The following is a 25,000-nucleotide window of genomic DNA, read 5'->3' as shown; positions in this document are numbered from 1 at the left end:
GGCACGACGTGACAAGAAAAGAATTAGAACTGCAATGTTTTTAAATGGAGCAAAGCCCATTAGACACGCCTGCAGGCTGTGCAGGGTTGGAAAACTGTTCTAAAATCCTGCGCGTCTGTCCTTACTGTGCTAATGGTGGACGTCACACAGCAGACTGAGAGCTTTGGGTTTAGGGACCCATCTGTCTTTGTGTGTACTGTACACTAGGCCGCAGCCAGGGGCTTCCCCAGAACTCCTGCCCAGCTGAGGCCTCCCTCCCCTGGGTGAGCAGGGTTGCCAAGGCCCCTGGCCTGGTGGGAGGAGCACATGTGGGATGACATTGTGGAGGGATACTGCATGCTGGATGTCCCTATATGCCATGTATACATTTGGGGATTGGGCAGAGAGTGTCATGTTTAAAGAAGCACAATGTTGAATGAGAAGTATGAACTCTTTTATCTCTAAGCACTGTAACACTAACACATATTTTAACACAATGTTAACAAACAGAAGCATATACGGCTTATGGTTATAATTTAATACTGTGTACCTCTACAGTATGTGTGGTGCACACATCTGTGTGTGTGTGTGTGTGTGTGTGTGTGTGTATGTGTGTGTGTGTGTGTGTGTGTGTGTGTGTGTGTGTGGGTGTGTGGTGATTCTTCTGACTGTAAGAGATTTTGCTTCAGACCTGTTAACACTTTTTTAGATGTGTGGCGACAAGACCATAGGTACTGCCACACACACACACACACACACACACACACACACACACACACACACACACACACACACACACACACACACACACACACACACACACACACACATACACACACACACAGATAGACGTTGTGTCACATGGATGCCATGGCAACAGCGTTGCGACTCCTAAGCGGCCCTCTGGTAGTGTCGGAGGCGCTCATGTGTTTTTAGACTCTATGATGATCTGGCAGAGGACACACACCCTGCTGCCAACACCACACACTGAAAGTGGATCACAACACACACACACATACACACACACACACACACACACACACACACACACGCACACATAGGTACTGCCTCATACTCTCTCTCTCTTGTGTATCCAAGAGATGACATACATACTGACACATATAGTTATCTTTCAGAAAGGATGGTGTGTTTGTACGTCTGCCTGTGTGTGTGTGTGTGTGTGTGTGTGTGTGTGTGTGTGTGTGTGTGTGTGTGTGTGTGTGTGTGTGTGTGTTTAGTGAGCATGTGTGTGTGTGTGTGTGTGTTTGTGTGGTATTTGGATGGGAGTTATAGCAGTACCTCCTACTGTTTCCTGTGAGATTTTGTGGAATGGTGTGAGCCTTTGTGTGTGCCTTTGTGTGTGTGCGTGCGTGTGTGTGCGAGTGTGTGTGTGTGTGTGTGTGTGTGTGTGTGTGTGTATGTGTGTATATATATGTACACATCTTTTGCATTTTGGTTTGTGTGAGAGTGTACTTTGCAGTGTTCCCATGGCAACATCTTAAGATCAGGTGAGATCCAGTAACATAACCCACAAATCAACTACTGACAGCTCTTTTGCTCACACACACACACACACACACACACACACACACACGTTCTCTAACTCACAAACGTACGCATGCACACACACACACACACACACACACACACACAGTAGGTAACTAATGCAGGTGAGTAGAACTTTGCAGTCATGACTCTATAACCTCTCAGGTGTACTCACGTCTCACGAGGAAGGCAGACGAGAAGAGAAAGAGAGAGGGGAAAGAGAGAGATATACTGAGAGAGAGAGAGAGAGAGAGAGAGAGAGAGAGAAGATAGATGGAGAGAGAGATAAAGGGGGAAGTAGAAGTGCGGCGGTTCACCAGAGAGGGATGTGGGAAAAAAGCAGCGTGCCCTTTGGGAGCAGATCACAGGCTTGCGTTTCTATGGTTACAAGCCCTGTTAGGTAACTGGGTTGCCATGGCGTCTGAACAGATCAAAAGCTCACGAGCAGAACAAGGAACCTGGAGCGTGGCACACACGTACAGACACACACACACGCACACAGGGACGCGTGCAAACACACACAGATCCATATATTGTCCGACATAAACAGAAAATATGTATAGAGCAAACTCCTTCAGAAAATACTGCAGAGTCAAGCTTTCACATCAGACCAGAAGAAGGAGACGTCATAGACTGGCTGCTTTGGGAGTTGGGCGTCTTTGCAGTGTCATGGTTAGCATGTTCTCAACTCCTCTTCTTTGCAGTGTCATGGTTAGCATGTTCTCAACTCCTCTTCTGAGGCTCTGATTGGTCCAGGCTCAGCATGTTCGCTATGGTGATCGCCTCTTCATCCATCTTTACCTGTGATGGACCTGCTCAGCGCGGTTATTCGTTTTTCCATCCACTCCTGCATTCTACTTTGTAGCCTACTCATCAGTGCAGCCATCTACGCATTCATCTATCATTATACAGTATTCATCCGCAATTAATTAATTCACTCATTCATTCATTCATTTATCCACCTACTCATTCATTCATTCAATCATCAAGTCCTCCATCAATCTATTTACCCACCTACTCATTAATTCGTGTATTTATTTATTTATTTATTTATTAATTCATTCATTGAGCATAACACCCACATTTCTTAACAAAACAACACTTTGGAGACAATGGTTACCTTTTGTTTTTATTTTCTTTAATCAATCAATGAATCATGAGGAAAAGGTCACAAAAGGCTTTTGAAATGCTCTCTGGAGGTATGCTGGGTGGTCAAGAGAGGTCCCTTTGATCCTCGCGCAAAGATACCCAGACACAACCGTGGGTCCAGAAGGGGTCCAGTTCAAAACCTACAGTACAGTTAGTCTAAACCACCGCAGAATTTTGGAGGGGGAGATGGGAGTTGGTACGAGTGAGGGTGTTGAAGTCAGGGGATCCTTTTATAAAGAGTCCTTGAACGTGATTGAATAATTCATCAAATGTGCATGGTGAATAATTTAAAGTCCTCAAAATTCAATGCTTTACCGACTACTCTCTCTTATCTAAGCCACGCCAAGCTGCATGCACTCAGAATGCTACACTATGCTTAACCAGACACACTACAGTTCACAAAAGAAATCTTAGTTTCTCATTTAAACGCTGCATAGCTAGCCGTAAAGTGACTGTGAAGGCATGAGAGACAACACGTGTGTTAGCTGTGTTGGCTGTGCTGTGATGGCTTCCCTTCCATACGTTAAGGGACAGTTATGTAAGGTGTAAGATGATGTCGTGTCAAAAAATGGGTATTTAATAATCCAATAATGCAAACTTGCAAGATGAAAGAATACTGAAGATTGTGTTTATTCCTCCCAGAGCCACGGTTCATGAAGCATGCTCGTACAGTACAAAATGTCACATTGCCTTTATACCTGGTGAAGCCACTGTAACATATCTGTGGTCACTCAAAATAGAAGAGAGATGCACATCTTCTCTCCTAACTAGGTAAAGGTCAGTTCTTGCAATGCAAGCATATCTTGTCCTTGGATGCTTGTGCGTCATACATGTTTTGCCATTCTGAACAGTGCCTATGAATAACCTTGTCTTTCAAGTCATTCCCATTTGCAGTGGGTCAGACTCACAGTGTTCAATACTTATGCACATTTTGTTCTATAGGGAAATATACTACATAATTCCCCCCTTTGAGTACATCTGTACTCACATAACTGCAAAACCTGTATTCTTACTTTACCTTCAGCTTTTGATCAATAATAATGTAGTCATTGAGCACAAGTGGGTTCGTCTTTATGATTAACCAAAATTAGGTCTATTTTACCACAGACAATTTCAACTATCAATTTTGCTAATAACACAACAAGTGGTTCAACATCAATTAATACCACTAGGGCCCACTTACAGCAATTACATTGACATTTCAGTCCAAGTACACCCATATTCCAACCCCATTCTAAAATCAAATCAAAGAGTGTAGCAATCATTACCAATTGGAATGACAAATTTCAATTCCTTTTGATGGAAGCGAAAACTTTAACGGAAAACCTCAAATTTTGCTGTTGGTCTTATTCTGAGGAGAAGACCGTCAAAGGAAAATTCTTCCATTACCCTGCCATAGCAGCGGCACTTGTCTACACAAGCAAGAGGAGAAACTTCCCTTCTACTACACATATGCTTTTCCCATTCCCATAACATCACAGCACATGAGCAAGTGATTCACATCAGATTATGTGATGGGCTATTTGCAATAAAGCTAATCTTCCAATATGTTATGCTTCTGTTAGATTTTGGGGTCTATGATAAATTTACTCCTATCATTTGATACGTCATATCAACATGTTAAATCAATTCACACACAATGTCCAGTTCTTGCTTCTTGGGGATGAGGTGTCAATGCAAACGCAGATGTCTGACTGTAAATGTTGGATGCTGCGCTTCAAGTGTGGAGTTTGTTTACGATTGTTGCAACAACAAATCTTCCTGTAATCCTACACGACACGGTGTTGGATAGAAGTGGTGTTGACATCCAACACAACTTCATGTGAGAGAGCTGGCAATGCTTCCAGCTATTTCTTCTTCATCCTCCTAATTTCTCCAATCATCAATGAGTAGGGTAGCTCAGCATCATTGGCTGACCTGTTGCCATATCCATGGCAGGTGTTTCCTTCCAACAAGTTCGTAATTTATTCATCATTCATCAGCAACAGGGGCATTTGCAGTCCATTTCTTCAGCCATTGTTTTAAGCACTATTGACTTTAGACAAGAAAGAAACAAAGAGAGCACCAACACAAATACAACAAACATATTCCTACAAGTATGTTGGTAACACAAACTTATCCTCTAGTGTAGTGATGGGTTGCTCAGTGGCTTTCACCGTAATAGGGATGACTTTAGTGGCATTGGATTCGGCTGGAGCATCGTTGAACAGTTGATTGTCTTTTCGGGTGGTCACAGGCACATGACTGTAGTTGGTAGGCTGAACTAACTACGGCGTAGAATTTTCCTTGGTTCCAGAGTCTGTTGTGGTAGATAAGATTTGATCAGTCAATAATTTCTTTGTTACCTGACTCGCCGATGTCGGGCTGATGGTCAATGAAACAGAAGAATTGCTCGTTTCCTGGTTGTTTTTTAGACAGGCGTCGTTGAACCGGGGTCCCCCCTTCCAGACTGGATAAATCTCATGGAAGTCTATAGCCAACAGGGGGAACAGGAGCATACATGCCAGAAACACTATACCCACCAAAGCTTTTTTCTGTTCAGCTCTCGGCTTTGTTGCTACAACAGAGATGGATTCTGACTTGGGCTCTCCAGAACAGTCTGTCTGGCATCCTATCCTTTTCCTCTTGGTACACCATCATCATTTGAGTCTGTTTGAATTATTGGATTTTTGATTCCTGTTTTCCACTATTGGAGTGGCCTGTGTCACTCTCTTCGGTTCTTCTGCTCTTGGTTAGAGACAGGATCACTTGAGTACCTGCAAGTACACTCTCCAGACTATATATTGTTCTCTCATTTCCTATGAATTTATAGTTAACCTATGAATTTGTAATTATCAAAGTATTTCTACACTATGTAAAGACAATAGTTATCTAAAGTGTAAATAACTATAGAGAAAGATAATACCCCTTTATTGATTACTACTTTACAACCCAAATGTGTAATATATTAGCTAAACTGATCAAACAAAATCTATGTCTTCAACAGACAACAGTCAGTTGCGTGATGGTTGCCATTGCTCCATCATCTGATGACAACATATCCCAAACCTATAGGAATCATTTCTGTAATGCAAAAGTTAATTACTGTTTTTACTTTCAGGCCCTTGGCCTGAACAAAATTCCACACACCTTGAAACTCTACAAACCTGTTCCAACATGTACTGTATGGGTGTCTGTTTATTACTTTTATCATGTAAATATAATCAATCACTTAATGTTTAAATGGTCCTTCTGGCACTGTTATTTGTCCTAAAGACTTAGTTACTATCCCTTGCCTGATATTATGAAAACATATAACACTGTGTTAGACAAACAATAATAACTTCCTGTAAACATAATCCAAAAATGTTCATTAAAATTACATCTTCATCTCCCCCCTTGCGCATGAATTCCAATCATGCGCATTGAAGATGAACATGTATAACCTCTGTGGGGAAAGTACCTTGTTAGTAATGTACAACCATCATACCTAGGGTTCACCCCCCTTTGTTAATTCACACGGCACAACGGTGTCGATAAGCTCTCATTCCTCCTAGAAAGGCCAACATCTTTTCAATGATTGAAAGATTTTTCTATTTTTAAATGATTAATAGTCTGTAGTCTTCTAAAAAGTACTTATGACTTTCCTGATTCTATCTTTCTTTGCATAAAAGCTAAACAAGTTTCTTTAATTGCCAATATTTTCCATTTATTTTAGTTTATGTATTTATCTATTCATTTTTATTTTCCAATTACCTTAAATAAGACTTTACTTAATTATTCTGAAGTTGTATTTTGAGACTAGATGTTAGGTTATCTATATTGGCTAGTTTTTTAACCTTTACTTTCTCAAAATAACCTAAATTATCATACCTTAGACGTGTTGAATGTGAGTGACCACCAGTTCCAGAAACAATCTTTGAAGTAAGAATCCCTATAGTGAATTTAAGTTATCCTTACCTTCTTACACCACCTGTTCTAAAACATTAATGGAGGTGTTAATTGACATTAAGATGAAATTATGTCACTTAATTGGATCAGATAATTTGCCTTTAAACAGTTGTTACTGTTGTTCAAAACAACAATCAGTGTATACTAAGAATAAGAGTAAGTCATAAGTTAAATGTGGACTTACCCATATGTCATTATTACCAAAAGTCCTTCAGCATGGTTTCCTCATCACTTCCCCCAAAAATATTGGTAATATCCAACTTTCTCCTGTAGAATTCTCTAGGCCTCCTTAAAAATGTTTTACATCAAAAGGGAAGAAAACAGTATACCTGTCGGGTTCACTCTTCAGTGCCTAGGTGCCTCCTCCCTCTCCCTGTCCTGTTTCTTTCAGACAGTTTCTGAAGATGTGTCCATTGTCCAGTCTTTTTTGCCATCATAGCAAATTGGTGGTAGCCTTGTCTCAGTTGCATTGGGGTTGGTGCTGCACAGATAGGGAGACTTGATTTGCCATTAGTGTTTCACGTATGTACATGTAGTTGATGCTGCAGGAGCTTCCATTGTATATTCATGTTCCATCTTTGCTCTCCAGGTAGCCACTCTGTCACCTTGACAAAAGCTTTAAAGTTCTCAGTTAGTTTGTCCATGCTCAGCGCAGTTGCGCTGAACTTGCTCAGAACTTGGTCAGGACAGGGAGTCAGCTTGGATTAACCCCCGCACATCAGCATGTCCTCCCAACCGGCATACCTGTCTTCCCTTAGATATAAGAGGCAGTATCATATATATTTACCATTTAGCTGGAGGTGATGAGGATCTCACGCTGCAGGCAGAGTATAAATTTCATTAAAGCACATCTCTATCATCCACTTTACCTTGTCCTTTTGTAATTTATCATTCAACTTCAGCCTTTATCCATTATTTTCTTACATCCCATACTTCTGTTATTTCCCTTCAACTATGGTCACTCACTCTCAAGTCATCTTCTTACTTCTATGTCTTAAAAAGTCAAAAGTTAGATGCTGTCTCATTCATTTCCATATTACATAAGATATATTCATGTAATCCCGGATCTTTGCTTTAACAGTTTTAAATCAATTAATTCTTCTATGGGCCGTAAACCTATAAGTTTACTAATTTCTTCAGCCCCTTTTCTATACATTTTCAGAAAGTTATATCAAGAAAACATAAATGCAGTTGAAGTATAATTTCCTACGTTGGCCTTCTTTAGTTATTTTAAATTGCTCTATAAACTAGATACATTTACTAAAAGGGAAACATTACATTTGCTAAATGGAATCTATTAACAATTTATATAGTGAATATATCTAAATATAAGTGCTATGTATTGGCTGGATATACTCACCCTTTATGTACACCGTACCTGTCAAAATCAGCCAAGCCTACTGTGAATTAATTTACCATATCTGTGATTAGTACACCAAAGTGAGATTCTTCATACTTTTTGGTTAGACATAAATAAACCCACAATACATTCATCAAACTAATCTTGCTACAGGAGTCTCTATTTAGTTCCCTCTATAGTAGACCCCCATAAACACAACAGTATATTACCCAATACACAATTTTAACCTAAATCCAATTCATTATCACAATATTACATTCCTTATAATGTTTTTTAACCATACAACCAACTTACCCACTGATACTTAAAGGCCAAGCGTCTTGGTAACCCTTAAATAACCCAACAATGCCAGCAGCAATTGCTGACCTTACACCATATGGTTGTTTAAACTATTTCACCATTGGAAACTAATTTCCAATGTGAGAAGTGTAGTAGTCATCCTAACAGTCTTATGTCAGTCTGAGTCAGTCTTTTGTCCAGTCTTGCTGTCAAAACAAAATATGTTTTGATTATTGTCACATGTAAGTTTTTCTACACACAATGACATACTGTAGACAACATAAACCCCCAATGAGCTCTTTTCAACACTTAACAAAAAGAAAGACGATATGGGTAGGTTATGACTATAGCCTATAGCCCATAATTGTATTGTTGTTTTGTTTCTTCAAAACTGTTAATAGACCTTTTTTCACACAGCAGCTCTTTAGCCAGATGACCTTGCCCAACAACACTTTTACAGATCTTAAACAGTATCCTATTCCTATACCTTTATAACCTGCAAATGTACATAGAGACAGAACATGATGTAATTGTATATCAATGCCCATTACGCCACCGGTTTGACTGTCACATATAACCTGCTACAAACACTTACCACAAAACACATAACTATAGTATAAGTTATTTATAACCCCTGTTGAGTTACTTAGCCAAATACTGCTATTTCAGCTTATTTTATTTATACTATTACTTACACTTCTATAACTCTAAAGTTTAAAAGTTATCTCAATCACTCAAACCTTTTGAAACCTCCACTTGTTCAGTCTTTCTTTATCACAAATTCAATTTGTAATAAAGCCAACATCAATCCATGTCAGTGGACAACTGTCCACTGTATTCAGAATTCTGTCATTCTGATCTTCCGTTACCAACTTTTAAAGCACACACATTACTTAGTAGGTATCAAGTGGAAGAATAATTTCCCACTACCACATTCTTTTTATCAACCATTTCTAATATTTTGATCATGGAAGACCAAACTGTCAACACTTACAGTTTTAAACATCACCAAAGTGAAATATTTTTCCCTTTCCAAAAATCAATCTCTAGATTGCTTAACCATTTAACTCGTGAAGGTTTTCATCAGACATCCTCTCTTTCTTACCAGAATTCACACCAGACATTCCATTGCTATTTTTACACACAGGCCTTTACACACACACACACACACATACACATACAAACATATACATGATACTGCAGCAGCTGCTTTCATACACACACCTTTGGCTCACCATACACTAACAATTATACTGTTTTTTTATCCTTACAGTATCACTCCAATGCAAATGCTATCAATAATAAAAACCACTGTGACCACAACGAGAACTTGATCCACTAGTCAAATTATTGACACCATTTCCATTTAATTTACACAGAGCAATCACCCAAACTATAATTACTCCATCAACACTTATTATTGTTGTAGCAAGATGTTACAATACAGTATATTCCCCATGGGACATATACTTTTCACTAAACCCAATTACTTTAGTAGATATCACTTTAAATTAGCATGTGTACAATATTCATTACTCTACTGTAAGTTACAGTTTAACAACTGTCTCTCTACGCCTTATTTTTAACTTGTGTGTTTCAAGTTTTTCAGATTTATCGCTTTGCCTACTTGGTTTTGTGTTAAGAGGTACTCCTTTTAGCAGAAGTCCATTCCAACACGTCTGACCTCTCGACCTTGTCACATTTCTCGCCTTGCATTCGCCGTTGGGGGCCTCCCCTGGCCACGTTCTTTGCCTTGCAAAACAGAAATATGTCTCAGCGGGTTGTCGGTTTTAAACATACAAGTTGATCACTAGTCGTTAACACTTCATCAACATTTTGTTTCGATGTTATTTTATACTCTTACGATTCCCAGACCTTTATCACATTAAACATTTAGTTTACAACATATACTTACACTTTGACATACATTGGTTAACCATTTACAAATGTTAGGGCTTTGACTTCATTCATACAACCAGTCACTGTCCCTCCACACTCTCTCAATCAGTCAATACTATTTTTAGCCCACAAACAGCAGTCTTCTCTCTCACTCACACAGATGCTCTCATCCTTTCAAACTTGAACTTGACATCATATTTTAATACTAATCCTTAACTTCACTTGTTAAGGGACCCGGGTCTCACAATTTTCCTTTTAGCGCTCACTCTCTCTCGGAGTGTTTTTCCTTTTACTAAACTACTCACTCTCTCTCGGAGTGTTTTTGCGCTCACCCTCTCTCGGAGTGTTTTTTGCGCTCACCCTCTCTCGGAGTGTTTTTTGCGCTCACCCTCTCTCGGAGTGTTTTTTTCCCTTTAAACTAAACCCATCCCCATGCAACACATGCTCCTATAACCCCAAACTCTATTATTCTCTTATTTCTCTTATTCTCTTGTTTCTCTTATTTTAACCCCATACTCACCTGCCCTTCAACTACGGTTTCTTCTTAGTCTCTTATCTTTTCCATGCATTAGTAATCACACACAATCCCTCTTACCACAATCTTCAGATTTTGCTTTTCATCATTTTAAATAATAGGTTTTTTGCATGAGGACTTAGATATACAGTCATACCTTAGTGGACAGTTTGATCAGGAGATAGCTGCTATTAAGCAAAACGCTTACTTTTGTTTATATTGTGCACATCAGCTTCTCCCTGACCATCTGACCATCAAGGCGGTGAGACTGTCCTACCTTTTGTTTTAGTCCTTACAAGCTCCTGGCAGGCTCGCCATTATGTCGTGTCAAAAAATGGGTATTTAATAATCCAATAATGCAAACTTGCAAGATGAAAGAATACTGAAGATTGTGTTTATTCCTCCCAGAGCCACGGTTCATGAAGCATGCTCGTACAGTACAAAATGTCACATTGCCTTTATACCTGGTGAAGCCACTGTAACATATCTGTGGTCACTCAAAATAGAAGAGAGATGCACATCTTCTCTCCTAACTAGGTAAAGGTCAGTTCTTGCAATGCAAGCATATCTTGTCCTTGGATGCTTGTGCGTCATACATGTTTTGCCATTCTGAACAGTGCCTATGAATAACCTTGTCTTTCAAGTCATTCCCATTTGCAGTGGGTCAGACTCACAGTGTTCAATACTTATGCACATTTTGTTCTATAGGGAAATATACTACAATGACCTGAAGAAAACCCTCACTGATCACAAGGCATCAAGGTTCCGGCCAGGTGACAACTCCCACACACACACACACGCACATGCACACACACACACACACACATACACACACACATGCAAAACACACACATGAACACACGCAAACTCACACACACGCACACAGATGCATGTGTGTACGCACATGCATACACGCAAACATATAGGTAAATACACACACAAACACACAAATGGACGCACACACACACACACGCACACGCACATGCACACAAAGCTCAGAACACCTCTCTTACTGATAACTAACTGGTCACTGGCTCCGATCTCTTCAGAGTTAAGTGGGTTTAATGTGCAAATGTGGGTGTACTGTACATGAATTTTCTTTAGTGCTGGAATAAAGCATGATTAGAGGCTCTCTCATATCGCGCAGCCCTGCAGCTCTTTGGGACGTTTGAGTTGAGTACCATTAACTGGCTATTCAACCGCCATGATCCTGACATATCATACAGTACTAATGTATATATATAATGTATACATATATATATATAACTCCTCGTGTGGCAGAGGCACAGTGGCTTTGACCGAACCATACACAAATCCAACCAATCAACACATTTTTTTTCAGGATCGCGGAAGACAGGAGTGGCCTTTTGATTGGCTATTGTTCAGCTCATTCACCATCAGCATTAATTCCGTCAGAGCTGACATCAGTAAGGCCAATCAGAGGAAAGCAATGAAGAGACCAAAAGCAAAGGCGTGATGTCATTGGTATACAGTACACTGCTGCAAGAGTCTTCTTTTTGAATAGGATTGAAAGCAACACATATCTGCAAAAGCTGCGCTTGGATATCTGCATGCAATTCAAACATCAACAATCTGGACTCCGATTATCTCATTGCGTTATTTACCGGAATCAGTTCCAGTCAGTTCTGTAACGAGTAAAAAGTGCTGGTGTGTTCCGTTCACCGCTAGCATCCTGACGTCTCACGAGTATTGCAGCGATGGGGTGTGTGTGTGTGTGTGTGTGTTTGTGTGTGTGTGTGTGTGGAGTGAGCGTGGAGTGAGCAAACATTGCGTCAGTACACTAGACCATCAGCAGCATCTCACTCATCTACTGAGATGGACTTAGACTCTGACTGATGTGGCTTTTGTGAGTGTGTGTGTGTGTGTGTGTGTGTGTGTGAGAGAGAGAGAGTGTGTGTGTATGCACTGTATAATTTGACTTATACATCTTAGAGTGGTGGTTTCGTTGGATTGAAAGCCTTTTCCTTCCTCTCTTTCACAACTGCTATCCATTTATGTAATTTCTTTCTTTCTTTGTATTTCTTTCTTTCTGTCTTTCTTTCTTGCCTTCTCTCTCTCATATTCTCTATTTATTTCGTAGGATTAGTTCTTTAGAAATGTGCAGAACTCCGGCTCTGTATGAGAACCTTTTCTGGTTGAAGGGGATGACCTGTGAGCCTTTGAAATGTGAGCTATGGAACAGAAGGTGCTCATTAAGTATTGTTTTGTATATACAGTATAACCTCATCTAAAGGTGCAACTCTAAACAAAGATTATTTCAAACACATTAGTCAAATCACAGAAACAGTGTCCTCAAACACAATATATAACACTCTCAAGATACATTAGTCTAAGACCTCATATAGGTCAACAGCCTTGATTAAAATATCCGTTAGAAAAAAGCTATACAGTACTGGCATGCTGGTGTATAAGTTCAACTTGGCATAAATATCATATCATTCTGAAGTGAAAATAGACTTTCCACTTCTCTTATATGTGGAAAAATATGCTCTAAGACTTCTTTTTTTTTAAATCCGAGGTTGTTAACGCAAAAGGTGAAATGCTACAAAAGGCTCAGTTAAACTAAAAGGAATGTGGTAGTCATAAGGTGCAAAAGCAGCAAAAAGGCAACTAAGATGTCGTTAGCACAACAAAAATAACAAACACAGGGCCCTGTGTGTGTTTGTGTGTGTGTGTGTGTGTGGCACTATTCCCTACGGTGTATCAAATAAAGGAACTGACCGTCGTAACCAAACAGACTGAAAGAGGCAACATAAGTGTGGACAAACAGCATAGCGTCCGGCTCTGAAGAAAATCACGCCCGTTTTGGCTGAACCTGTGCAAAACCTGATCAGCCAGATCAGGACTAAAACCAGGTCCAAAATCTGTGTCATGTCTGAACCAGATTAGGTCCAAAACCTGTGTCAGATCTTAACAAAATTACGTCCAAAACCTGTGTCAGATATAAACCATATTAGGGCCAAAACTCATTTCAGATCTAAACCAGATTAGGGCATAAACCTGTATCAGGTCTAAACCATTATAGGGCCAAAATGTATGCCAGATCTGATCCAGATTAGGGCTAAAGCATGTGTCAGGTCTAAACCAGATTAGGGCATAAACCTGTGTCAGGTCTAAACCAGATTAGAGCCAAAATGTATGCCAGATCTGATCCAGATTAGGGCATAAACCCGTGTCAGGTCTAAACCAGACTAGGGCCAAAACCTGTGTTAGATCAAGACCAGATTAGGGCCAAAGCTTGTGTCAGATGTGAACCATATTAAGAGCGGATCGGCTCCAGAGAATGCTGTTGTTTGTTTGTTTGTTTTTTTACTAGGCAGGGCGCTAACAGAGCAGGCATTCCTATCATGGGTCAGAACAGATAGCACAGGCAGAGGACACAAGCATTTACAACACATTACTAACATACACACCTACTGTATACATACAGTTCACATTTAGAGTTTAAAGAGAAACAGCCATGCACACAAATACATACAGACAAATAGATAAACTCTCTTCCTCTCACACATGTAGACACCCACAAGCACACCCATTCACATCCACATGCATACACACCCACGTACATACAACACACACACACACACACACACACACACACACACACACACACACACACACACACACACACGTACATACAACACACACACACACACACACACACACACACACACACACACACACACACACACACACACACACACACACAGGCACACACACACACACACACACACACACATTTGCTTTCCAACTGGTTCCATCACATACTTCACGGACAGAACATTCAGTTGTATCAGAAGCCACAGACAAAGCAGAACAGCAAAGGAATCTTCTGGAAGACATGAGAGGGCTTGGAACTGCCGCCAATTCTCGACGGGACATTGGTAGCGATACGGAGAAGTCCAAGAAGTGAACCCCCTTTATCCTGTGGGTGGCATAGAGGGGGCACTGTGGGGGGGTGCTTGTGTATCGGGGGGGTGGGTGTTTGGGGGGCACTGCCCCCCCCCCCCCCCCAACATCTGTGTGTGGCAGATAGGCTGCAGGGGTTATGAAGGGGGGCTGGTGGGACTGTTGGCCATGCACAGCGTGGTGGGGACACCACGGTTCATGACACACACAGACTCTGCGTCTGGAGCGGGCCGGCGCGACGCTACAGACATGGAAGAGAAGAGAGACAAGAGCTGTTATTACCCAGAGTGCCCTGGGGCAGGCGGAAGGCTGGAGGGAAGGGATGGCAGAGGGGAGCGCGGAGGAGGGTGCAGAGGAAGGAGGAGAAACAGGAAGAGGAAGAGGACATTTACATGTTGCGAGCCGGGTTAGTATGCTAAGGCTAGCCCGCTAGTCATGGTAAAAACCCGCAGTCTTTAACCATGCATGTCCCATGCTGCAGCAAATGATCTAGGCTCGTCGTGTATAATGCAGTTATACACACACCTGGAAAGAGTTAATACGTTTCAGTTGGTCATGTCCATGCTTGTTTTTTTTTTTAGCAGGTTATTTCAGGGTGTTGAGATGTTAATGGAAGGGTTTATCATTACCATGCTGTCTAGTGCAACTCTACCATGCTGTTTTTTTTTTTTGTCAAAAAGGATGCACTTGTTCTTTTTTTCTCTCTTTTTCACTCCTTTCTATGACATGTGGAGACCCTTCCCATTGACCTTCTATTGATCTATGAGGTCATGGCAAGGAACAGTATGCAATATTCCAGGAGAGAAATGAGGAAAAACTGAAATCAAATAGCATTCAGTCAATAACACAAAAGTAACTCTATGGGCAGGTTTCATACAAAAATTTATTTCATGCTAGAATTGTTGTCCTGTTCTGATTTATCTATTAACATATTGTTGCATAACATTGTGCATGCATTTAAATCCCCCCTCCCAATTGCATACGATGCTCTCAGAATGGAAATATACATATCTATTTTTTCATAATTTTTCAAAATACTCTTTTTTTTCTGAAACTCTTGGAAAGGTGAGGATTCCTTGACCCCGGGTGCCATTTTTTGTCCTTTTTTTGATCATTCTTTTTCTTCAAAAAATAACACTGATAAAATTCTATACTTAATAATGTGAAATACGTAGGTTCACGTATAGTATCTATTCACCAATAACCATAGCATATACCAAAAAATAGATCAACTGATTTAGCCTGTCTGTGATTTTTTTTCCCATTAAGTAGACCCAGTAGCACAAGCATGCCAACAGAAACAAGAAATAAGAAGTTTGCTCTTAAAACATAGAGATCTTGCTAAAATGCTTTCTCCTCGCGTGTTTGATGGTCAATATGACCAAGCTGCCCAGTTTAAACAAGTCCATGAGCACAACATGACATGGGGAGACTAGAAGATCTCAGCCGTTGAAAAAATTACACTTTCATTGAACATCTTAATTTTATGGCTACATAAATGTATGCAAAAAGTGTTGAAAACTCCAGAAGGAAAAAAATATTATTATTGTTATTTTTTTTTTTACAGATAGGCATAACAGCTATTTTGTTTTGTAATATACCATGCTATACAACTCATGCTAAGGAAACAGAAAAGAGTCTACAGATGTGTCTGCTGATACTGTAGGTCCTATCATTAGTATCTTTGAGCAGTGATTGATATCATTTAATAACACAACTCCTTCCTTCCTGTTGCAACGTCACTCGGATTGCGTTTGTTTTTTTATTTCGATCGTTCCCCTGATATCCGTTCAGGAAAAAAAAATTCACATATTGTCTTTTACACTCCTCTCTGATGATGAGGGGATGAAGGAAAAAAAAAACGTCAGGAGGATCTTTCATCGCAGTTCACGTGTCTTAAAAAAAGGACACACGTGTCACGAGGAACGCTGTCATCAGTGACCGTCCTCCCCACTTCTCTTCTCCCTCTTGCAGGCGATGCACTCCAATTCCAGAAAGCTCCGCGACGGTTGTTGTTGTTGTTGTTGTTGTACAACAGAACGACGGAGGAGGGTCTCAACAGCCGATACCGTGCATGTGGTGTGTGTGTCAAAAGATGGTGCACGTACAGACACCCTTCAGGTGACCCTTAGAACTTCAGTCTGCATGTACTGAACTAGCACAGAGTCCTCTTTACAGGGATCTGTGGTAGAGAACACAGAGGGAAGGTCGACAATTTGTTTCTTCTCTTGGGCCACATTAATATATATATATACATACATATATATACTGTATATATATATATATATATATATAAAGTTAGTGTCTTCACAAAAATAAGAGCAAGACAATGGAAGGGAGAGCGAGTGTGTTGAACAGAGTTAGAACATTTCACAGACGAGTTTCACAGCCAAAAAAAAGGAAAATGTTTTGTTCCTTCCACAATCCAGAGACAGGGAGATATTCGGGAGACAGCGAGAGACAGAAATAAAGAGAGGAGGAAAAAGAGGACAGTGGCGAAAGAGAAGAGGACAGTTGAGCTGAAGAGAAGAAGAAGGACAGTCTGCCAACTCTTTCAGATGGAACAGGGACAGTCCTTCTGAGAGGACAACGTGTGTGTGTGTGTGTGTGTGTCTGTGTGTTTGTATGTGTGTGTGTGTGTGTATGGGGGGGTTGCATTTGGACAGGTATGCACAGAACTAAGAAGAGGGGAAAGAGGGAGAGACAATTAAAAATTGCCAAAAAAGGAAGCATCGCAGAACAGAGAAAATACAGTCACAAAAACCAAAACGACAGGAAGAGTACAAAAAAAGGGAAACAGATTGTCTCTAGGCTCACTGCAGGGCTGGACTCTTGGACAAGGACTTCAGGACAGCGTAAGGTTCAGCACAGCATTGGGCACAGGATCATGTTGAAGCTTTTGTGATGATAGACTTGGTGTGTGTGCGCATTACATCAGAGCTATGGCTGATGGAAGAAGAGGACCTTCCGAGCTAAGCACAAAGAATGGATTGCAGGATTGCACGGGTGGCTTTGCATGGGAATAGCTTGAGGGTTTGAGCCTTTGCGTTATTAATGTAAAATGATTTGGGGATAGAAGTATGTTTCCTGCAGTGGAACCCCCAAGATTTTACGTTGATGAAAATAGGCAAATGTTCCAGCTGACAAGTAGAAGCCCTTTCATTATCATTATGTCCTCCCAATGATAGGAAAGTCAGTATGTGTGTATTGGTCATCAGTATGTGACATCTTGTTTATCACACAATGTTGTGTAATTGTCAGGGTACAATTGTGATAGGACTTTAGGGAACCTAGGCTGGGCTATCTGCTCTTTCTGTAGGGTCATGGGGGGTGAATCTTAAAGCTTTAACTATCGTTGGGGTTTCTTGCTGTCTGCTAGCTTTGCAGAGAAGTTTTGGGAAACAAGAAACAAGCAGACACAGAGAAATTGTCAAAAAATGAATACGTGAGGGGGAAAGACAAAGAAGCACATCGGAGACTTCTGCGGACAGTGGACAGAACACGGAGACAGACCTGCAGGACACAGCAGAGGGACAGGACGCAGCGTAGAGGAGGCGGGACTTTGCCGTGATTGACAGAGAGAGAGAGCAGAGCTGTAGGAGGAGCCTAGCGAGACACAACATGGATGGACTGCCGCCATTGGTCCATTCTCTAGAGAATGGAGTGGAGCGGCGAGTGAGGCCGGCGTCGGAGACCTGGTGGACTCTTGGACCCAGCAGACGCCGACCCCGCCTCAGGCACGGTTCTGTCCCGGCAGGCGAGGGCGCCCAGGCTCCGGGACTTTGGGTAACCGTGGCAACCTTGGTTTGGTGGTGGGAAGAGAGGAGTCACAGTGGTGCCATGGAAACTACTATCATCAGCTGCATCGGTCATCTCTTAATCTTTCCCGTTTTTTTGTATTTACATTTTTTTGTTGTTGTTTCATTTGTCTGTTGTTTTGATTTTAGGCGTTTCCCTGGCAAGACATTTTAGGCCAGATAGAGAGATTGACATCTCATGCGGCTTGCGTGGTTACGGATCTCCCACAGACATGCAGAGAGGAAAGGAATCTGCTGAGGTCAGAGGTCACAGGTGGCTGAGAGAGGAAGTGCATAAAGCCGTTCAGTGATTGTGCTCGTGTAAATCTCAACACTTAAAGCTCTCAAGTTATGAATTACTGAAAGCCTCAACGTCAGAATGTGGCAAATGTTTCGTTCATCATTCATCGTTGCAGATTTGTTTGTACTTTTTCTCATTTTAATGGTAGTGAATGAACTTCAGGCAAATGATATCCCTGATATAGACACAGTGCGCTGCCTCAGTATCTTGAGTATCATCAGAGCACTCTTCTGATAAGGTTTGAACAAATGATCTAGAATCATCAGAGCACTCTAGACTCTTCTGATAAGGTTTGAACAAATGATCTAGAATCATCAGAGCACTCTAGACTCTTCTGATGAGGTTTGAACAAATGATCTAGAATCATCAGAGGACTCTAGACTCTTCTGATGAGGTTTGAACAAATGATCTAGAATCATCAAAGCACTCTAGACTCTTCTGATGAGGTTTGAACAAATGATCTAGAATCATCAAAGCACTCTAGACTCTTCTGATGAGGTTTGAACAAATGATCTAGAATCATCAGAGCACTCTAGACTCTTCTGATGAGGTTTGAACAAATGATCTAGAATCATCAGAGCACTCTAGACTCTTCTGATGAGGTTTGAACAAATGATCTAGAATCATCAGAGCACTCTAGACTCTTCTGATGAGGTTTGAACAAATGATCTAGAATCATCAGAGCACTCTAGACTCTTCTGATGAGGTTTGAACAAATGATCTAGAATCATCAGAGCACTCTAGACTCTTCTGATGAGGCTTGAACAAATGATCTAGAATCATCAGAGCACTCTAGACTCTTCTGATGAGGTTTGAACAAATGATCTAGAATCATCAGAGCACTCTAGACTCTTCTGATGAGGTTTGAACAAATGATCTACAGTAGCTTGGTACTGGTGCTGGGTTGCTCTGTCCTGGTTAGTGTCAGTGATCAGTGCCATGGGGAGAGCACTGAGATATTCCCCGGATATGATTACCTAGCGAGAGAGAGAGAGAGAGAGAGAGAGAGAGGGAGGGAGAGAGGGAGGGAGAGAGAGAGGGAGGGAGGGAAGGAAGGAGGGAGGGAGAGAGAGAAGGAGGGAAGGAGGGAGAGAGAGGGCTGCCTCCTCCTGAAAGAGAGGGACTATTTTTAGATGTATCTAATTACTGCATCTATCTGATTGGATGAAGACTCTCTGTCAGTGTGTTTGATTGGATGATGACTTTCTGTTTGTGTTTGATTGGCTGATGGCTCTGCGGACGTGATTCTGATTGGCTGATGGTGTAATGCACTTCCTCTTCCACCTGACTCAGAGCAGGACTCCAGCATGCAGGCAAGCCAGCACATGCACACACACACACACACACACACACACTCTCTCTCTCGCTCTCTCTCTCTCTCTCTCTCTCTCTCTGTCTCTCTCACACACACAAACGCACACACAGAGCAACAGAGAAACAGAGCAACAGAGAAACTATGCACATTATACATCAGCAGCAGTGCGCTCACACACACACACACACACACACACACACACACTCACAAACACACACACACAAACACACACTCACACTCACACACACACACAAACATACAGTACACACACATAAGCGCACATATATAAAGGGAACAGTCTCTCTCTCACAAAGGCACACGCAGACCAATGCGCAAACATGTACTGTAGGTGCATACGTGTGTGCACATCACCCACAAATAAACCCACACATATACACACTGTATAAATATAACACACACACACACACAACACACACGCACACCTACACATATTAATATTCACACCAATAGCCACACAAAACACACGCACACACACACACACACAAACCTGTGCCTGCGAGCACACACACGCACAAAGACACTCTTAGGCTTGTGCATAAAGAAGCTCACAGAAAGATTCACAACACACTGAAAAACACACACGGACATAAGAACACAACAACACAGACGCCACGTAGTCAAGCGTGTGTGTTCCCTGGTTGTTTGTGGCAGTTTGGCAGTCAGTTAAAGTGTCAGAGTGTGATTTAGCTCTTGATTGTCTACATGCTAAGGTCATATGTGGATAAATGTGTGTGTATGTGCGTGCATGTGCGTGAGTGTGTGTGTGTGTGTGTGTGTGTGTGGCTGTGTGTGGCCGTGTCTGTGTGTGTTTGTGTGTGTGCTTGGACAAACTAAGGCTGGACAACAGGGTTGAAGCCTGAGAGTGAGGGCAGCCTCAGATGTATACTGTGTGTGTGTGTGTGTGTGTGTGTGTGTGTGTGTGTGTGTGTGTGGTTACAGCATTACGTTAAGCCAAAGGTAAACAGAGCATGCTCACGTAGAGCCTGACACATGACACAGAGACAGGAACACTGAGAAACATTAAATCCGTGGCATATTAAACCTGTGTGTGTGTGTGTGTGTGTGTGTGTGTGTGTGTGTGTGTGTGTCGTACTGTCAGTCTGTGTGTGTGTGTGTATGTGTGTGTGTGTGTGTGTGTTTGTGTGTGTGTGTGTGTGTGTGTGTGTGTGTGTGTCGTACTGTCAGTCTGTATGTGTGTGTGTGTGTTTGTGTGTGTGTGTGTGTGTGTGTGTTAATGGGTCTTTGACCAAAAGGGTCTTTGTAAGTTTCAAGATGGCTACCTAATTGGCGCTAAGCTAACGGTGTAAATCCCTGGAGGAGTTAGGCAGCTCCATGGGGTTCTACCTGTCTCTTCTTACGGGTGTCCTGGACTGAGGTGAGTGTGTTGCAGTATGGCAGTAAAATGAGCTGTGATTGGACACTGTCTCAGACCAATCAGAAGCCTTGATGTAGTCTGTATGCAGTTGAGTGACAGGCGGGTGACAGCAGTTGCGGGCTGGGATGCGTTCCTCTGATGAGACGACCGGCCGTTCTTCATCAGAGCGGATAATAGTGTGTGTGTGTGTGTGTGTGTGTGTGTGTGTGTGTGTGTGTGTGTGTGTGTGTGTGTGATAAAGTTGTGTGTGTGTGTCTTGGAGTTGCCATTCCTTCAATGCTGACATAGAAGTGCTGGTGATTGCTTGTTTGTGTGTATGTGGTGTGTGTGTGTGATGTGTGTGTGAGTGAGTGTGAGAGAGAGAGAGAGTGTGTGAGTATGTAAGCTATTTGTGTGCATTATATGTAGGCTTGTGTGTGTGTGAGAGAGAGAGAGAGAGAGAGAGAGAGAGAGACACTATATCTGTGTGTACATATATATATGTGTGTGTGTGTGTGTGTGTGTGTGTGTGTGTGTGTGTGTGTGTGTGTGTGTGTGTGTGTGTGTGTGTGTGTGTGTGTGCGAAGGTGTGTAGCAGTACAGCAGAAATGAGCCTCCCCGTTGACCTGTTTCAGCAGCTTGACTGTGGCTGTGACATGGCTGTGGCGGCGATGGTGACTGTACTGTAGATGGATGAGGCTGGGGGGGTGGGGGTGGTGGTGGTGGTGGTGCTCGTGGGGGCGGGTGGTGGGTGACGGGTGGTGGGTGGGTGGGTGGTGCACGTGTGGCTGTACTGTAGGCGGAGGCTTCAGGTTGTTAGTGTGGCATGGAGATCCTCTTTGCTGTTGGCGTGGGCATGGGGGTGGGCATGGGTGAGGGTGGGTGCAGTGCAGGTGCGGGTGCGGTTGATTGTGGGTGCGGGCGAGGGTGGAGGGTATCAGGTTGTTAGTGTGGCATGGCCATCCTCTTGGCTGTTGGCCCAGCCCAGCTGCAGCAGAGGGTAGCCCTGCGGTGCCACGGAGGTGGGCACGGGCTCCGACACCGACCTCACCGCCAGGGCGCCTGCCCGCGGGCACAGCGCAGCACAGCACAGCACAGCAGGCACAGGGGGTGGGCACCAAGAGGATGGGGGGAGCAAGGACAAGGAGAGATGGAGAGAGAGAGAAACAGAGAGAGAGAGAGAAAGACAGAGAGATGGAGAGAGGGAAACACAGAGGAAGAGAGACACAGAGAGATGGAGAGAGGGAAACAGAGAGAGAGAGAGAAAGACAGAGAGATGGAGAGAGGGAAACACAGAGGAAGAGAGACACAGAGAGATGGAGAGAGGGAAACACACAGAGGAAGAGAAAGACAAACAAACACACACACACACACACACACATGGAGAAAGACCCACATCCACACAAACACAAACAACACATGGATAGAGAGAGAGAAACACACATACACACACACACACAGACACACACACACACACACACACACACACACACACACACACACACACACACACACACACACACACACACACACACATACACATAAACACAGACACACATGGAGAGAGAGAGAGAAATAGGAAGAGAGAGAGAGAAATGCATACACACACACACATACACTCACAGAAGGATGGAGAGACATTGAACAGTGGAAGCAGGAGATGAGGAAAGATGAAGAGAGAGACACACAGAGGGAGATAGAGCGAGAGAGAGAGAGAGAGAGAGAGAAGGAGAGAGAGAGGGAGAGGCAACGGAGAGTGAAGAGTGGAGGTAGGGGATATAACAAAGAAAACAAACGAACGAACGGACGACAAAGAAAAAACAGGAAAAAGGGAAGATTAGGGCTTGTCGTTTTCTGTTATTTTGTTGTTTTTCTTTTCATGTTAGCCCCAGGAGGCTTGTTTTGTGTGTGTGTGTGTGTGTGTGTGTGTGTGTGTGTGTGTGCGCACGCGTGCGTGTGTGCATGTGTGTGTGTGTGTGTGTGTGTGTGTGTGTGTGTGTGTGTGTGTGTGTGGTGTTATCATGGTCATCCAGATACAACTGACCCTTAGAAAAAATCTGAACCAGATGCATGCCAGAACCAAGCCGAGTCTGGCCCAAACTGGCTGGATCAGGACCAGATCCCAGCCCTATTTGGGCCAGAACTGAGGCCATGTCCGGGCCACATCTGGGCCAGAGGTGTCCTAGAGTCGGTCAGAATCTGGGCAAAATGTAGTGGTGATGGTGTGATACAGAAATAAAGAACCAAAGGATGTGAGGAGGGGAGATAGATGGGTTAGGACTCAAAGGAGGGGATGTTAGTTCCTCTGTGAGGGCATTCAAGGTTGAAGTGGTGTGTGTGTGCGGGTGTGTGTGCGTGTGTGTGTGTGTGTGTGATATGTGTGTGCATCTTATGTATTGTAGATTGAACTGATATGGGACTGTAACTATTTCCTCAGCAGCAGGAGCAGTGGCTGCATCTCTGTAGTGAGCGTGCTCTGTATGTGGGTCTCTCAAATCTTTACTTTCACTTTGTGCTGTGTTAATGTGGTCATCTGTCGTGTGTGTGTGTGTGTGTGTGTGTGTGTGTGTGTGTGTGTGTGTGTGTGTGTGTGTGTGTGCGTGTGTGTGTGGTTTATCAGATGATTGTGTGTGCTCTTATATGTGTGCATAGACATGTTGCTGGTGGCCATCATTGGTAGTCTTTTTGGTTGGTTTGTTTGTTTGTTTGTTTGTTTTTTTGTTTGTTTTTGTTTACGGTGCGCTGTTTACGTACCCTTCCTGACCCGGTTGGCCATGTGGGCGGACCGCGAGCCGATGTTGAGCAGGAAACAGGGTTCCCCGCCCCGGTCGCAGGGGCTGAACACCTGGCCGTCCTCAGGTGAGATGGCCTGGTCTATGTGCGGGCAGTCTTCATTGGCCAGCGCTGCCTTGGCCGCCTCCCCGTTCAATTTAGTCGGATCTTCAAACACACAAGCACAGGTGAGATGGAGCCTTGCCAGGTGTGTGTGTGTGGGGTGGGCGTGGGAAGGCACAAACCAGCATGCGCTATCCGGGAGGGAGGGTAGGAGGAAAAGGGAAGGAAGAATGGGGGGGGGGGGTTTCAGGACAGCGACCCCTACTGGAGTGGAGTGGAATTGCCAGTTTTGGGAAATTGTGATGCCTACTCATACCCAGGAAACCATGCAGTGGTAGTCGCTGATAATCTGCCACATTTGTTGATTTTGTGGTTTAAGTTGTGTTTTCTCATTTCATCTTCATACTGCATAGAAACCAGCTGGCACACTCATGCAACCTGAGATGGCTTTACAGGAGGCTCTGTGTTTCAACAGGACGTGTAGCTAGCAGCCACACTCATAGAAAAAAAGGTGCTATAGAACCAAAAACTATGCACACCTCACCTGCACACCTCACCCTACCCTCTCTGGCCATGCTGTTAGGCACCAGAGACTGAATGTATTACACAGGAGGGCCGCAGTCTAACATTTCATATCTGGATGAATCCTTTCCTCAAAGCATGTCTTCCTCATAATACACCATAAGTGTCCTAATAAGCCTTTATAGCATAGTTATAACACATGATAACGCTTAATAAATGAATATGTATCTGAATGTATTTAAAATACATTACTAGTATTTTTTCACAGAC

The 25,000-nt window shown here is 42.7% G+C and overlaps 1 protein-coding gene across 1 annotated transcript in view; it reads right to left on the bottom strand.

The window, feature by feature from the left end:
- Positions 1-22,310: 22,310 nt before the first annotated feature.
- Positions 22,311-25,000, bottom strand: part of LOC134069458 (potassium voltage-gated channel subfamily C member 1-like) — a 24,251-nt gene continuing 21,561 nt past the window's right edge. The window contains exons 4-5 of the mRNA XM_062525422.1: positions 24,128-24,313; positions 22,311-22,435 (exon numbers count right to left, since the gene is read on the bottom strand). Coding sequence (XP_062381406.1) covers positions 22,311-22,435; positions 24,128-24,313 — 311 coding nt within the window. The remainder of the gene's footprint in view (positions 22,436-24,127; positions 24,314-25,000) is intronic.

The sequence above is a fragment of the Sardina pilchardus genome, chromosome 21 (genome assembly GCF_963854185.1).
Source record: "Sardina pilchardus chromosome 21, fSarPil1.1, whole genome shotgun sequence".
Lineage (NCBI taxonomy): Eukaryota > Metazoa > Chordata > Actinopteri > Clupeiformes > Clupeidae > Sardina > Sardina pilchardus.
This window is presented reverse-complemented; position numbering and strand designations above follow the sequence as displayed.